Source organism: Tachyglossus aculeatus, chromosome 21, assembly GCF_015852505.1.
Source record: "Tachyglossus aculeatus isolate mTacAcu1 chromosome 21, mTacAcu1.pri, whole genome shotgun sequence".
NCBI lineage: Eukaryota > Metazoa > Chordata > Mammalia > Monotremata > Tachyglossidae > Tachyglossus > Tachyglossus aculeatus.
Window position 1 is genome coordinate 63,513,932 of NC_052086.1, and position 13,922 is coordinate 63,527,853.

At 43.5% G+C, this 13,922-nt stretch overlaps 1 protein-coding gene across 3 annotated transcripts in view; it reads left to right on the forward strand.

Moving 5' to 3' along the window:
• PDGFA (platelet derived growth factor subunit A) overlaps positions 1 to 13,922 on the forward strand; it is a 36,944-nt gene that overhangs the window by 11,879 nt on the left and 11,143 nt on the right. For all 3 annotated transcript variants that reach the window (XM_038763445.1, XM_038763446.1, XM_038763447.1), the window contains exons 3-4: positions 97 to 201; positions 3,904 to 4,091. In XM_038763445.1, the coding sequence (XP_038619373.1) occupies positions 97 to 201; positions 3,904 to 4,091 (293 nt within the window). The remainder of the gene's footprint in view (positions 1 to 96; positions 202 to 3,903; positions 4,092 to 13,922) is intronic.

Consider the following 13,922-nt stretch of genomic DNA (forward strand, 5'->3'; position numbering starts at 1 on the left):
AGTTGTGGGTACCGCAAGTGTTAGATTTAGGTCAACTGTGTATGATATGGCTTAGGCACTTGTAAAGCTGGTCAACATTTTCATTTTCACTTTTAGGATACGAAGATGTTTCAGAAACAAACCTGAGATCTCATAATATCCACGGTGCCAAACATGCTCAAGAAAAGAGACCTGTCCCCATTAGAAGAAAAAGAAGCATTGGTAAGGAAAATGACCAATTATTTTGCAGTCATAACTGTAAAGGAGAGTGGGAGGGAGCAGGGAAGGGAAAAATTCCTGTGATGAATTATGCCCAAAGGTTTCCTTGAAGAAAATGCCTCTTATTCCATTGGGAATGAATATTTAGAGCCTGCATTTCTTTGTGGGTTTCATTAACTCTGGTTGTATCATCACTGGGGTATCTGGGTGAATATGTTTAAGATTAATGAATTCTTTAAATACCCCGTCTTGTTGCAGCATGTTAGAGGATAGACCTCAGTTGGAAAATGGGGTTATATTTAATTTTCAATTCATGGTATGGATCACCAGGATTGACTACAGCTATTAGCTAATAGATAGTTGGTGTAAACCAGTCCAGAGCTCTGGGAGAGCAGATAACTTGCTTTCTTCCCTCCCCTTCCAAGAGCAATTCAACTCTTTTGAAATGCAGATTGAATGGCTACAGTACTAATGTCCATCATTATGCATGTTGCCAAACACATTTGTTAGCCATTTATTTTCATGTAATTTCGGATGAGGGAAAAATAGCTGGCACTGAAACTACATTTAGAAAATGGAATTGATTTTTTAATCAGTTGCTTGTATTTGGATTTGCTTGAGGCAGTTCATATTTGGTGTAGTCTAATTTGCATCAGGTAAGTGTGAGGTGCTCATATTGGCTTACACGCAGTTGTAACTGATATTTGTATTTGCGTGTTGGTGTGACAACCTTCATTTCCAAGTTGATGTGGGAAGGACTTCTCATACTTAATACCTTTTTCTTTTTTTGTGGTTTTTGTTAAACGCTTACTATATACCAGGCAGTCAAGTCAGTCAGTCAGTCAGTCGTATTTATTGAGCGCTTATTGTGTACAGAGCACTGTACTGAGTGCTTGGGAGAGTACAATACAACAATATAACGGACACATTCCCCTCCCACAATGACTGAGACACTGTACTAAGCGTGGGATAGATACAGGCTGTTCAGGTTGGGCACAGTCCGTGTCCCACATGGGGCTCACTGTCAATCTCCGTTTTACAGATGAGGTAACTAAGACATGGAGAAGTTAAGTGACTTGCTCAAGATCACACAGCAGACAAGTGGCGGAGTCAGGATTAGACCCAGGCCCATGCTCTATCCACTGAGCCACAGTGCTTTGAGGTCAGGTCTCTGCTGGCCCCTCTTCTGGGCTTCCTGAGTCACTTGTTCAGCCTGGTTCCCTATAGTTTCAACAGTAATAGTAATAATTATGATTTTGGTTAAGTGCTTACCATGTTCCAAGCCCTGTATTAAGTGTTGGGGTAGATATAAGACAATCATGTCAGACTAAGGCCTTGTTCCATGTGGAGCTCACAGTCTAAAATGGAAGGAGTAAAGGTGAATACTGTATTAATATCTCCAGAATGTGGTAAATTCAGTGGATTGAGTGGGGTGGGTATATAGGTCCCATGTTAACTTGACTCTAAGGAACTAATGTAAAATTGCCATAAATGCTGAGGAAGGAGTGATTTGAACTTTGAGTCTTGGAACTTGTACTTTGGAAGTACCAGAGTGATGCATTATGGGGGCAAATGTCGGTATCACTGTGGACACATGAGCATATCTTGTTCTGTATCCTGATAATAGTGTCAGATTGGCACTTTCTTAAATGCCTGAAAGCTTCCGATAGGTGAGGTCAAACTCAGTTGGAAATCTTGGAGATGGACATTGTGTTATTTCCCTCCAATAGCAGCATGGCCTAGTGGATAGAGTGTGGGCCTGTGACCTTTGCTCTAATCCCAGCTGGCCCACTTGTCTGCTGTGTGACCTTGGGCAAGTGATTTAACTTCTTTGCCTCAGTTACCTCATCTGTAAAATGGGGATTAAGACTGTGAGCCCCGTGTGGAACATGGACTGTGTCAAACCCGATTATCTTGTATCTACCCCAGTGTTTAGTACTGTGCCTGGCACATAACAAGTGCTTAACAAATACCTTTAAAAAATGTATTGTACTCTCATAGGATGATCAGCACTGTAGTGACTCGTGGGTACCTATTAAAGGATAGATGTGGTCCTATGCCTAAAAGAGGAGCTTACAGTCTAACAGAAGAGATCAAACAAGAATCCCATCAGCATGAGTAGGTTCAAATAGATGCATTAATGGCAAGAATGAGTTATGGGGTAAGTCGTGAGTTATGGATGGTTAATATAGAATAGATTGGGTTAATTGGGACAAGTTTCTTGGAGATGCTGTGTCAAGCTGGTCTAAATGGCATCCTGAGAGTGATCCATAATAGAGTTGATGGAAGCACTATATATATCCTCCCTTCTGATAATATGTCTTGATTGCCAGTGGCCACCTTTAAAGGCTTTTGTGGCCCGGTCATCCTGCCAAAAGATGGACTGAAGTTAATTTGTGGTATTTGTTAAGCGCTTACTACATGACAAGCATTGTACTAAGCACTGGGGTAGGTATAAGATAATCAGCTCCCACATGAGACTCGCAGCCTAAGAAGGAGGAAGAACAGGTATCAAATCCCCATTTCGCAGAGGAGGGAACTTAGGCACAGAGAAAGTAAGTGACTTGCCCCAGGTCACATAGCAGCAAGTGGCTGAACCAGAATTAGAACCCAGGTCCTCTAACTCCCAGGCCCATGCTCTTTCCAGTAGGCCATGGTGCTTTGCAGAATGTGTTCTGTAGCGTGATTTCGCTATAAGTGAATCTTGGTCAGCCACCCAAGTACGTTGCTCCTTGCTTTAGCTGAATCAACCTGTACAGTTTCATCTGCTACCTTGAGGAGGACAGAAAACATATTCTCACAGTAGTCGTCTCCGGTATGAGACGCAGCGTGGCCTGGAAGACAGAGCACGGGTATAGAAGTCAGAAGGGCCTGGATTCTAATCCTGGCTTTGCCACTTGTCTGCTGTGTGACCTAAGGCAAGTCACTTAACTTGTGTGCCTCAGTTACTTCATCCGTAAAACGGGGATTAAAACCGTGAGCCCCAGGTGGTACATGGATTGTGTCCAACCTGATTAGGTTGTATCTACCCCAGTGCTTAGTACAATACCTGGTGCATAGTAAGCACTTAACAAATACCATAAAAAAAGTTTCAGGTTTTTCGCAAGGCACATGCTCCACTTCCTGCCTCTGTGCACTCTGTAACCTCACAGGCAAGGCAGGCCACTCTGGTTCGCCTCTATAAACTGGGGCCAAGTGATACTGGTTCGAGGTAGAAAGCATCACCAGGGCTGAGGGGGTTGTGTGTGTGGGGTGTGGTGTGTGTGTGTGTGTGTGTATGTGTGTGTGTGAAGAAATACCCACGCTCACCCAGTTTTTCAAGGCTGATGATGGTAGGCTGCCAGGGTCATGGTGAAGAGTTTGCAGGGAGACCTTTAGGATGGGGAAGAGGCTGCGTTTTTGCTTGCAGCATCTTGTAACTGGCTCTGAGCAGGGGATCGCTGACTACATCCACACTAAATTCGATTGAGATCATCAGTTAGCGCAGAGCCACCGTAGTCGAAAGTTCCGGCCACATATGCAAAGCAGTTGGTGATCTGAAACTGATCAGGGGGCCAGAGTCCGTCCATTGGCAGGCCACTTCCAGCCCAGGAGCTGCCCTGTCTCATGCTGTCGAGGGACAACAAGGTAGACGGCTCTCACTTTTGTAGAGAATGGTGGTGGTGTGACGTGGTTGTTCACGTGAAGCTTTTTTTCTTTCTGCAGAGGAAGCCATTCCTGCCGTCTGTAAAACGAGGACAGTTATTTATGAGATACCTCGGAGTCAGATTGATCCCACGTCGGCCAATTTTCTGATATGGCCACCATGCGTGGAGGTGAAACGTTGTACCGGCTGCTGCAATACCAGCAGCGTGAAATGCCAGCCCTCGCGGATACATCACAGAAGTGTCAAGGTGAGAAAAACCTCTTCTACAGAGCAGATCTCCAGTCAAAGACAGGGCTGTCCCCAAAGAATTCTCACTAAATCTGGTTACCTTCCCGAGCGAGGGAGTGAAAAATCTCTCACTGGAGTGCAAGCCACCAATTGGATTCATGTCTTGTGGAGAATACATAGAAGTCCAGAACCTAAGCTGCCCCTGTATTATTAGAGAGAAAGCTCATAATAAAAGGACACTGCCTTTATATCCACCCCAGAACTTAGTACAGTGCAGGGCACATAGTAAGCATTTAACAAATACCGTGATTATTATTATTAGCATTTTCAGCCTTTTCCCCCTGGATGTGTATCCCGCTGGCTCTGTTCGTGAACTCCCGTCTCTGGAGCTTTTGGTGGCTTTTTTGGTTGCGATCGGTCCACTGTGTGGGTGTTTACTTGGAACTGGGGGAGGGGAGGTAAGGAGGATTTGCTGATATGGTTATCAGTAACCCTTGCACTGCTTGTCCAAGGAGTCCCTTTCTTCACACGTCTGCAGATGCCGTCAGCGCCCTGTGCAGAGCACGTTTGTTAGAACCAGACTGTTGCTCCACAGTGAGCTCCAGCTCACTTCACTTTGTCCAGAGGCTGAACCACCTCAGGAGGTCTTCTCTCATTCACAGCTATGCATCGTCCCACTCGAGCCCCAGCTCCCTGGCCTCGTCTCAGCCAGGGGCCAATTTCAACATGCCTCATTCCTGAGCTTTCAGATTTTGGAAAGCCGTAACGTATATGTGGAGAGAGGTTCGGGTCTGTGGGTGAAGGCAGTCATGTTGTGTTCTTGAGAGAGCTGGGCCAGGCAGAAGAAGGAGGAGGAGGGGGAGGAAGGGGAGTGGGGCAGAGGAGGGTGTAAATGAGGACGAGGTAGAGGAGGACTTCCAGATGAGGTCTCCCAGCTTCATTTCAGGGAGCCAGGGAGAGAGTCCTTGAGAAGGCTTTCAAAAAACTCATTGGACATCTGAAAAAACTCTCTGGGTTTTGTATTGCTTATGGGTTACAAGTTGGAGATTGCTATTCTAAGAGGAATTTCCAACTCTGAATTCATCAGAATGTGCCATTTTTTATGTTGACTGTTCACCATGCACTGTGTCCTCTTTGGGGCCAAGAACATTGATTTGCTCCAGAAGAGACTGCCCTTGAAACATGGGACTACTAAAACGTATTTTGGGAATTTTGATTTCCTGTACAGCATTACATTTTTCTTTAACCCACAGAGATATTTTGACTTCTTTCTCCCATGATCTCAGTCCAGCTCTCAAATCAAGTAGAAAGACCCAATGAGATACAGTTTCTTAATTAAGCTCTACAGGGTTTAAATGGGAACATTTATTTATCAAGGTGAGGAGCTGTACTGCATGGAATAAGGCGATGATGAACCACTTTCGTCTTTTTACCAAGAAAACTCCATGGTTACAGTACCAGAAGGTTTGCTGTTGGAGGTGGAGCTTTCTGGGAGAGATGTGTCCATGGAGTTGCTATGAGTCGGAAATGACTCAACAGCCTAAGACAGGACAAGAGGAGCTTTAGGTCTGAAGACACTATGCTTCGAAGTTTTCTCACTCCCTGGGTATTTTATATAATGCTCCTTGAGGAAGTTAAATGATTTTGATCTTTCAGACATTCTCTACCTCTATTGTATTCTCCCAAGCATGTAGTATATAGTGCTCTGCTCAAATTACATGCTCAGTAAATGCTATTGGTTCATTGGTGGAATGTTTTAGCTTGTGAATTCTATCTTGGCCTTTAGAAATTGCCTTTTGGAGCCCCTGAATTTAAACAGTAGGTGAGAATGCCTCCAAATAAGCCCTGGGATTTTTGAAGTAAGAGTAGCTTTGGGGCAGAGTACCACTAAGTACAGTGCGGTACAGTACAGTAAAGTACAGTACAAAATATGATCGAGTGAACTACTGACAAGCAATTGGATCATGTGTTGACTTGTAACTGTATTATTGACACTTTTTAGATTGAAAAGCATTGTGCCTGTCAATATGTACTCAGTGTGCTCTATGGGTGTAGTTTTTTCTTTTTAATTTTTTTGATATGGGATTTGCTAAGCACTTGCTATGTGCCAGGCAGTGTTCTAAGCTCTGGGGTGATTACAAGCTAATCAGGTTGGACACAGTCCATGTCCACCATGGGGCTCACAATCTTAATCCCCATTTTCCAGATGAGGTAACTGAGGCACAGAGAAGTTAAGTGACTTGCCCAAGGTCATAGAGCAGATAAGTGGTGGAGCTGGGATTAGAAGAACCCAGATCCTTCTGATACCCAGGCCTGTGCTGTATCCACTAGACCACACTATTTCCCTGCTGCAGTTTTCCTGAGGTGTGTACTAGTGTTTGTTACAGTTGCAAATTTTATTAAAAAAAGAGAATTAATGATAATGATGGCATTTATTAAGGGCTTACCATGTGCAAAGCACTGTTCTAAGCACTGGGGAGGTTACAGGATGATCAGGTTGTCCCACGGGGGGCTCACAATCTTCATCCCCATTTTACAGATGAGGTAACTGAGGTCCAGAGAAGTGAAGTGACTTGCTCAAAGTCACACAGCTGACAAGTGGCGGAGCCAGGATCTGAACCCCTGACCTCTGACTCCAGAGCCCAGGCTCTTTCCACTGAGCCACGCTGCTTCTCTTCATGACCAGTAGAACACCTTTCAGGCAATTTCAAGTGGGATCAGGATTCAAAACAAATGTTGGTTTGGAATACTTCTACATGATTACCAAAATGCAAAAGTAAAGGCACAGGGTGGTCTCCCTAAAACTTAACAACATGTATTGGGAGTGTTTAGTCTGTGCTTCAGCACAGTTCATTGGAACTATTTTAATCGGGGCCCCATAGTTTCAGACAAGGATGTTGTATCATTTTGTGAGATCTGGTTGCATTAGTCTTGAGGGCTCCCTGACAGTTCATCAACCTCCCTTATTTCCCTTTCCATTTGGCAATTTGGGCTAGAAATATTTATATTTCAAAACTTTCAAAAAATGATTTTACTTATCCATTGTGCAAGTGTTGGGGTCTCCGTGCAGAGCCCGGTTCAGCCCAAGAGCTGAACTGCATTTCTGAATGACCTGATTATGCTAACCAGGGAAACCAGTGAAAGCATAAGCAGGCCACTCTGTAGGGGAAGGAAAATGTCATACCTTATTATTGTGATTATCGTTATTATCATGATGATCTTGATCAGGCAGAGGCAAGGCACCCCTCAATGTGAGTGCTACATTGGGGCCTTCAGAGAAAGCTCCCCAGCTCCAACATACATTTCAGTTTGAAATGTTCTCAGGGCTGGAAATTGAACATGACTCAGTGTCTAATTTTCAACAAGCAACCAATGAATGGTATTCATTAAGCATCTACTGAATGCAAAGCACTGGGTTAAACCCATAGGAGAGATAGCTCGTTGTGGGCAGGGAATGTGTCTGTTTGTTGTTATACTGTACTCTCCCTAGCGCTTAGTAAAGTGCTCTGCACACAATAAGCACTCAGTAAACATGACTGACTGACTTTAACAGAAGGAAAGCCCACGTTCCACTACCACGGGGAGTGTACAATCTGGTCATCATCATCATCAATCGTATTTATTGAGCGCTTACTCTGTGCAGAGCACTGTACTAAGTGCTTGGGAAGTACAAATTGGCAACATATAGAGACAGTCCCTACCCAACAGTGGGCTCACAGTCTAAAAGGGGGAGACAAAACCAAACATACTAACAAAATAAAATAAATAGAATAGATATGTACAAGTAAAATAAATAAATAAATAAATAAATAAATAAATGAATAAATAAATAAATAGAGTAATAAATACATACAAACATATATACAGGTGCTGTGGGGAAGGGAAGGAGGTAAGACGGGGAGATGGAGAGGGGGATGAGGGGGAGAGGAAGGAAGGGGCTCAGTCTGGGAAGGCCTCCTGGAGGAGGTGAGCTCTCAGTAGGGCCTTGAAGGGAGGCCCTGGTGAGGGTAAAGAACAACTCTCTGACTTTGCAGACACCACTGTTACAAATCACCCTTGGATACGATTATATTTTTACGTTTTAGCATTTGCGCAGTATGATTTCAGAAGGTAAATTTGAGGATGTGTTGTAGCCTCAAAGTAGCAGAGTAGAGCCTGTTGGGACTGCTGAAATCCTTCAGGCTTGAGTTTTTTAATTTTGTTCGCTTTTGGCTCTTGACTATTCTTGGCTATTCTTGACTATACTTGGCTTTTCCCTCTTGACCCTTGGGCGGTTGAAAACATCAATGATGGCAGTGACTGATTTTAGTGATTTTTATTATTTTTTCTCAAGCACTGTTAGTATGATTTGGGGAAGTGCCTCTCTTCTCTAACCCTCACCCACGGCAGGTCCTTCTGGGAAAAAAACATCCGGCTTCAAGCATTCATTGGTTCAAGTATCAAAAAGGACAAGAGGTCAGGGTGGAACAGGATGCTTATTGTAGATGCTGAAAGTTGACCTCAAGTCACACCAGAAATCTCTCCACAGAATCCATATTTATCCCCCCACCAAATGTCAGACCCCGTTGTTGGCTTTGATATAATTAATTGTTTTATGAGCTTCAGTGAGGGCCTTTTGGAAATCCCGTTTTTAGAACTGAATGCCTTTGTGTTTCTTTATTAGCAAACCCTACTGTGGGGTCAGTGAGAAGGTAGCATGAAGAGTTGTATTCGGGGGCTCATGTGGGTTATTTCTGGAATGCTGCTGTGAACCTTTTTGTGTTAGGGCTTGGGGGTCAGTCCGTTAAAAAAAAATTATAAACGCTTCCTTTTGATTGAGATCCCCAAACTTACAGCTCTGTAGTGGTGAGCTCATGGCCCTGTAGTCAGCAAGACTTCGTCACACTGGAAAAATGTCCAGCCATAAAGGTCAGTACCCCCTATTACATAAGAGGCAATAAGCCAAAGCTTGTTTCTTTATGCTATCGAAGCTTGTTGTTGTCTCGGGGATTGTATGTTGGGTAAATAAGGTGCCAATTAACCTGTCTTTGATAAAGAACCTTCAGATATCTGTGCCAGCTGTTCTTATAAAAACCTGGTCTGCCACAGTCTGCCGATCCTTTTGATTGATAAGGAAAATGCTTGCTATTTATTTACCTTGATCCTAGTGATTTGCTGTGTCCCCTTGGCTGAAAGGCTCTTTGTTCCAAGCCCCTCTGGCTTTCCCTGGCACTGGGGCTCTGAACAAAAGAGAGATCTTAGCCAACCTCAGCCTAGGGGTGAAGTCTTACCCACTGATTCAAAGCTCTTCATTCCCAGTCCATTTTCATTCTCCCTTGAATGATCTCTCCCTTTTCCAATGGCTCTGCTTCTGATCATCACCCAAGTCCCTTTGCCAGTTAGTGGCTAGCTGTCTTTTATCCTGTTGTGACTTTACTCTTCTGGCTCAGAGTAAGAGCACCTGACAGGGAGGGGGAGGTTGGGTTGGGGGAAAATGGGGACTTCTGCCCTTCACCTGCTGTTCCACTCTACTGCTCTTTACCCTTTCTTCACCAATTAGTTATTTATTACTATGCTGTTGTAGTAGCAGTAGTAGTGGTAGTAATGGTATTTATTAAGGGCTTTCTTTGTGCAGCGCACTGTGCAAAGTACTGGGAAAGTATACAGAGGTGGGAATTAGAGCTCCTGAGAATTAATCTTTTCCAGGGGTGATATTTTACAACATTTCATGCACCATAAGAAGCGTTTTGGACTAAAGGGCAGTAGGGAGGGTTTTGTGGCCTATAAACATTGTGAAATAACTGGGTCACTTTCCTCTTTGGTGTGACCAGAGCTGCATACGTCATCCTAAAGTGGGTACATATGTAAAATGGGGCGGTGGGACAGGGAGATAGAGAAAGGAAGAAGGAAGAGGTTGAATGGGAATGAGACGACTTGGGTGTTGGACCTGGCTGTTTTATCTTCTCTGGGTGACTGTGTTAATTGTCCCTCTTCTTCATGCTTCAGTTTGTCCCACTTCACCACATGGGTTCTGCATTGTTTGCTCCTAACTCTACCAGGGATTTAAGGGGTGATGAAAGTGGTGACTTTGGTTTTGAACCTTTAATCCAGAGTGGACCTAAGAACAGTGTACTCTCCCAAGTGCTCAGTACAAATTAAGTGGTCTTTAAATATTACTGACTGATTTCTATATTTTTTGGTAGGTATGTCTGGTCTTTGGGTGAGATCTCTGCCCTGGGTCTCCCTTCCCCTCCATATACACCAGACCACCACTCTCCCCACCTTCAAAGCCTTATTAAGATTACATCTTATTAAGGTTACAGTGCCTTGCACATAGTAAGCACTTAATAAATACAATAATAATAATAATGCTCTCCTCCAAGAGGCCTTTCCTGATTCTTTTTTCCCCAACCCCCTCTCCTTCTGGGTTATCTATGTACTTGGATCTGTGCCCTTTGGGCACTTGATGTTCACCCCACGCTCAGCCCCACTTACATGCATATCCATAATTTATTCATATTAATGTTTATCACCCCCTCTAGTCTATAAGCTCCCTGTGGGCAAGGAATGTGTCTACAAACTCTGTTGCACTGTACTGTCCCAACGGCTTATTAGTACAGTGCTCTGCACACAGTAAGCACTCAACAAATACCATTAATTGGTTGATTGATTGATTGAACTTGCAAACCCATTGCCCTTTCAGCAGTCTGTCCACATTAGCTCCAGTGTCAGTTTGTTGAAAATAAAGGTAGTTTTGGTCGGACTTTTGAGGAACTGTGGGCAACTTAGAACCTAAATATTCTTGGTGAATATAAAAGGAGACCGTTGTGTTTACCACCTTAAACTTAGAGCTGTATTTGCATTCTCTAGCATGGATAATTGGAGGAAAATTGATATATCCAAACACATGTATGAGTTTAATTGGGATTTAAGGAGATTGGCAAACTGACCATAAATGAATTACAAGAATTTGGACCCTTGCAAACATTACAGTTTTCTATATTTTTAATGTCAAAAATGTTCCAGCATTCCAGGTATTATACCTTGTATATGACTCTTCAAAAACCTGCCCACCTCTTCCTCCTCAGCCTGTTTCGGAAAGGTTCACAGTATAGTTTTACGTAGGGTTCAAGTTTATAACCTAAGTCCTTCGGGAGTGCTCTTGTGTTTAGGATTAACTTGAAGTTTGTTGAGCTGATTGGGTTGAACACTATCATTATGATGTAAGTTATGTAGGCGGGAGTGTGTATCTATTGAGCTAAGTCAGCTAACATATGAACTGAGTGTTTACACTGAGGGCATGGATATTCTGCATGCCATTTTCAGACTTTGTATTTAGTGCAGCTCCTCATTCTTGGGCAAACTGATTCCATTTTATTTAGTAATTCCAGTGCAGAATAGCATTTTGGTTCAATCGCTTTGTGTGGCATGCTTGGTGTATCCTAAGTTGCCAAGCATTTTCAATGTGGTGGCCAAAGTCAGAGAATTACTCTGAAGGAGAACTCAGCAGAACAACATTGGCCACACTTAATACTTACGGTATTTGTTAAGCGCTTACCATGTGCCAGGTGCTGTTCTAAACACTGGGGTGGATTCAGGATAATCAAATTGGACAGTCTCTGTCATTCGTTCATTCATTGTCATATTTATTGAGCACTTACTGTGTGCAGAGCACTGTACTAAGCGCTTGGAAAGTTCAGTACAGCAATAGAGACAATCTTTGCCCACAACAGGCTCACAGTCTTAATCCCCATTTTCCAGATGAGAGAACTGAGGCCCAGAGAAGTGAAGTGAATTACCCAAGGTAACAGCAGACAAGTGGTGGAGCAGAGATTAGAACCCATTACCACCTGACTCCCAGGCCTATGGTCTATCCACTAGTCCATGCTGCTTCTCGAACTGACTGGAGGTGCTCTCTAGGCTTTCTGTTTTCCATGGGTCTTCTCTGCTGAGGCTTGACATTATGGCTCGAAGAGTGGTCTTGTGGGACAGGATGAGGTCTGGATGACTCCCAAGTCAGTCCTCTGGGATCCAGGACACTTCTGGTCCCCCAGGTGTCAATAATTGAGGTATTTGTTTAGCATTTACTCTGTGCCGGGCATTGAACTAAACACTGGGGTAGATGCTAGATAATTGTAATTGGATGCAGCCTATCTGTACTCCATCAGTGTTTGGTTTTCCTGGACTGGCTATATGGGCATGCTCCACAGGACAGTTATAAGATGTTTCAAAAACTTGGATGTATCATGGATTGCTGGATCAAGGAGAACTTTTTCCCCATGATTTACGTATCGTAAACTGTGATCTGTTCCAGAATTTCTGGAAAAATAATACGACATTCCTTTACATGCAGTATTTTGTACCATCAAGTACTGCTATCTATTCTTTATTCTCTATCAGTAATTTAAAGCCTGGTATCATAACATTCAGTCAATAGGGAGTTGTAATATCATTATTAATAGTAGGAGGCTACAAAAGTAGAAGCTTGCTCTGCTGACTGTAGTAGTGGTTTTTCCAACTTTACTGGAGTGGAAAATTTGTCCAGTTTAGGTTGAACAGTAAATGTCTTTTCTTCATGCAGTGCCTTGCAGTAGGCTAAGTTCTTCTGAACATCACTATGCACCTTTGCACTTCTTTCTCTGTCGGGGTCTGCAGACTTTGGAAAAGTTTTTCTGCTCTCTTGAAAATTGATGCAAGACTTTCTATAATCCCTTATGATCCTCAAATCTGAGGTGGTGGTGGGATTAAGATTCCAGTCTTAGCAGCAGCCATGACAACCTCCTCCTTCATTGCTGGAAAGAAGGGGTTTACTTTCCTTCATATTCATTCATTCATTCAATCATTTATTGAGCGCTTACTGTGTGCAGAGCACTGTACTAAGCACTTGGGAAGTACAAGTCGGCAACATATAGAGATGGTCCCTACCCAACAACGGGCTCACAGTCTAGAAGGGGGAGACGGACAGCAAAACAAAACATGTGGACAGGTGTCAAGTCATCAAAATAAATAGAAAAAAGCTAGATGGACATCATTAACAAAATTAATAGAATAGTAAATATTTACGAGTAAAATGAATAGAGTAATAAATCTGTACAAAGGTACTGTCGGGAGGGAAAGTAGCACTGAATCAGGATGATGTAGAAGGTGATTTGATCAGTCTCTTCTGCCTCGCTGTGCTTCTGTGCTTCTTTCAGCTGAAGTATAGAAAGCAACTTCTGGATTGTGTTCACGGAGGGGCCAGGGAGTGACCAGTTGAGGTTTTCCCCATTTCAGCCCAAAGCAGCACAGAATTGGGACAAGTGAGACAGCGATGGGAGTGACCCCGACCAAAGTAGAGAAGCTGGGTTTCGCCTGTCCTGCCGTCGACCCCCCGGCCCACGTTCTCCCCCTGGCCTGGAATGCCTTCCCTCCACACATCCGCCAAGCTAGCTCTCTTCCTCCCTTCAAAGCCCTTCTGAGAGCTCACCTCCTCCAAGGGGCCTTCCCAGACTGAGCCCCCTTTTTCCTCTCCTCCTCCTCATCCCCCCGCCCTACCTCCTTCCCCTCCCCACAGCACCTGTGTATATGTTTGTACAGATCTATTATCTATTTATTTTACTATTTATTTACTATTCTATTTATTTTGTTAATGATGTGCGTTTAGCTTTAATTCTATTTGTTCTGAGAACTGGACACTTGTCCACATGTTTTATTTTGTTGTCTGTCTCCCCCTTCTAGACTGTGAGCCCGTTGTTGGGTAGGGACCATCTCTATATGTTGCCGACTTGTACTTCCCAAGTGCTTAGTACAGTGCTCTGCACACAGTAAGCGCTCAATAAATACGATTGACTGAATGAATGAATGAAAGTCCAGGTTTGAGAAACATGACTGG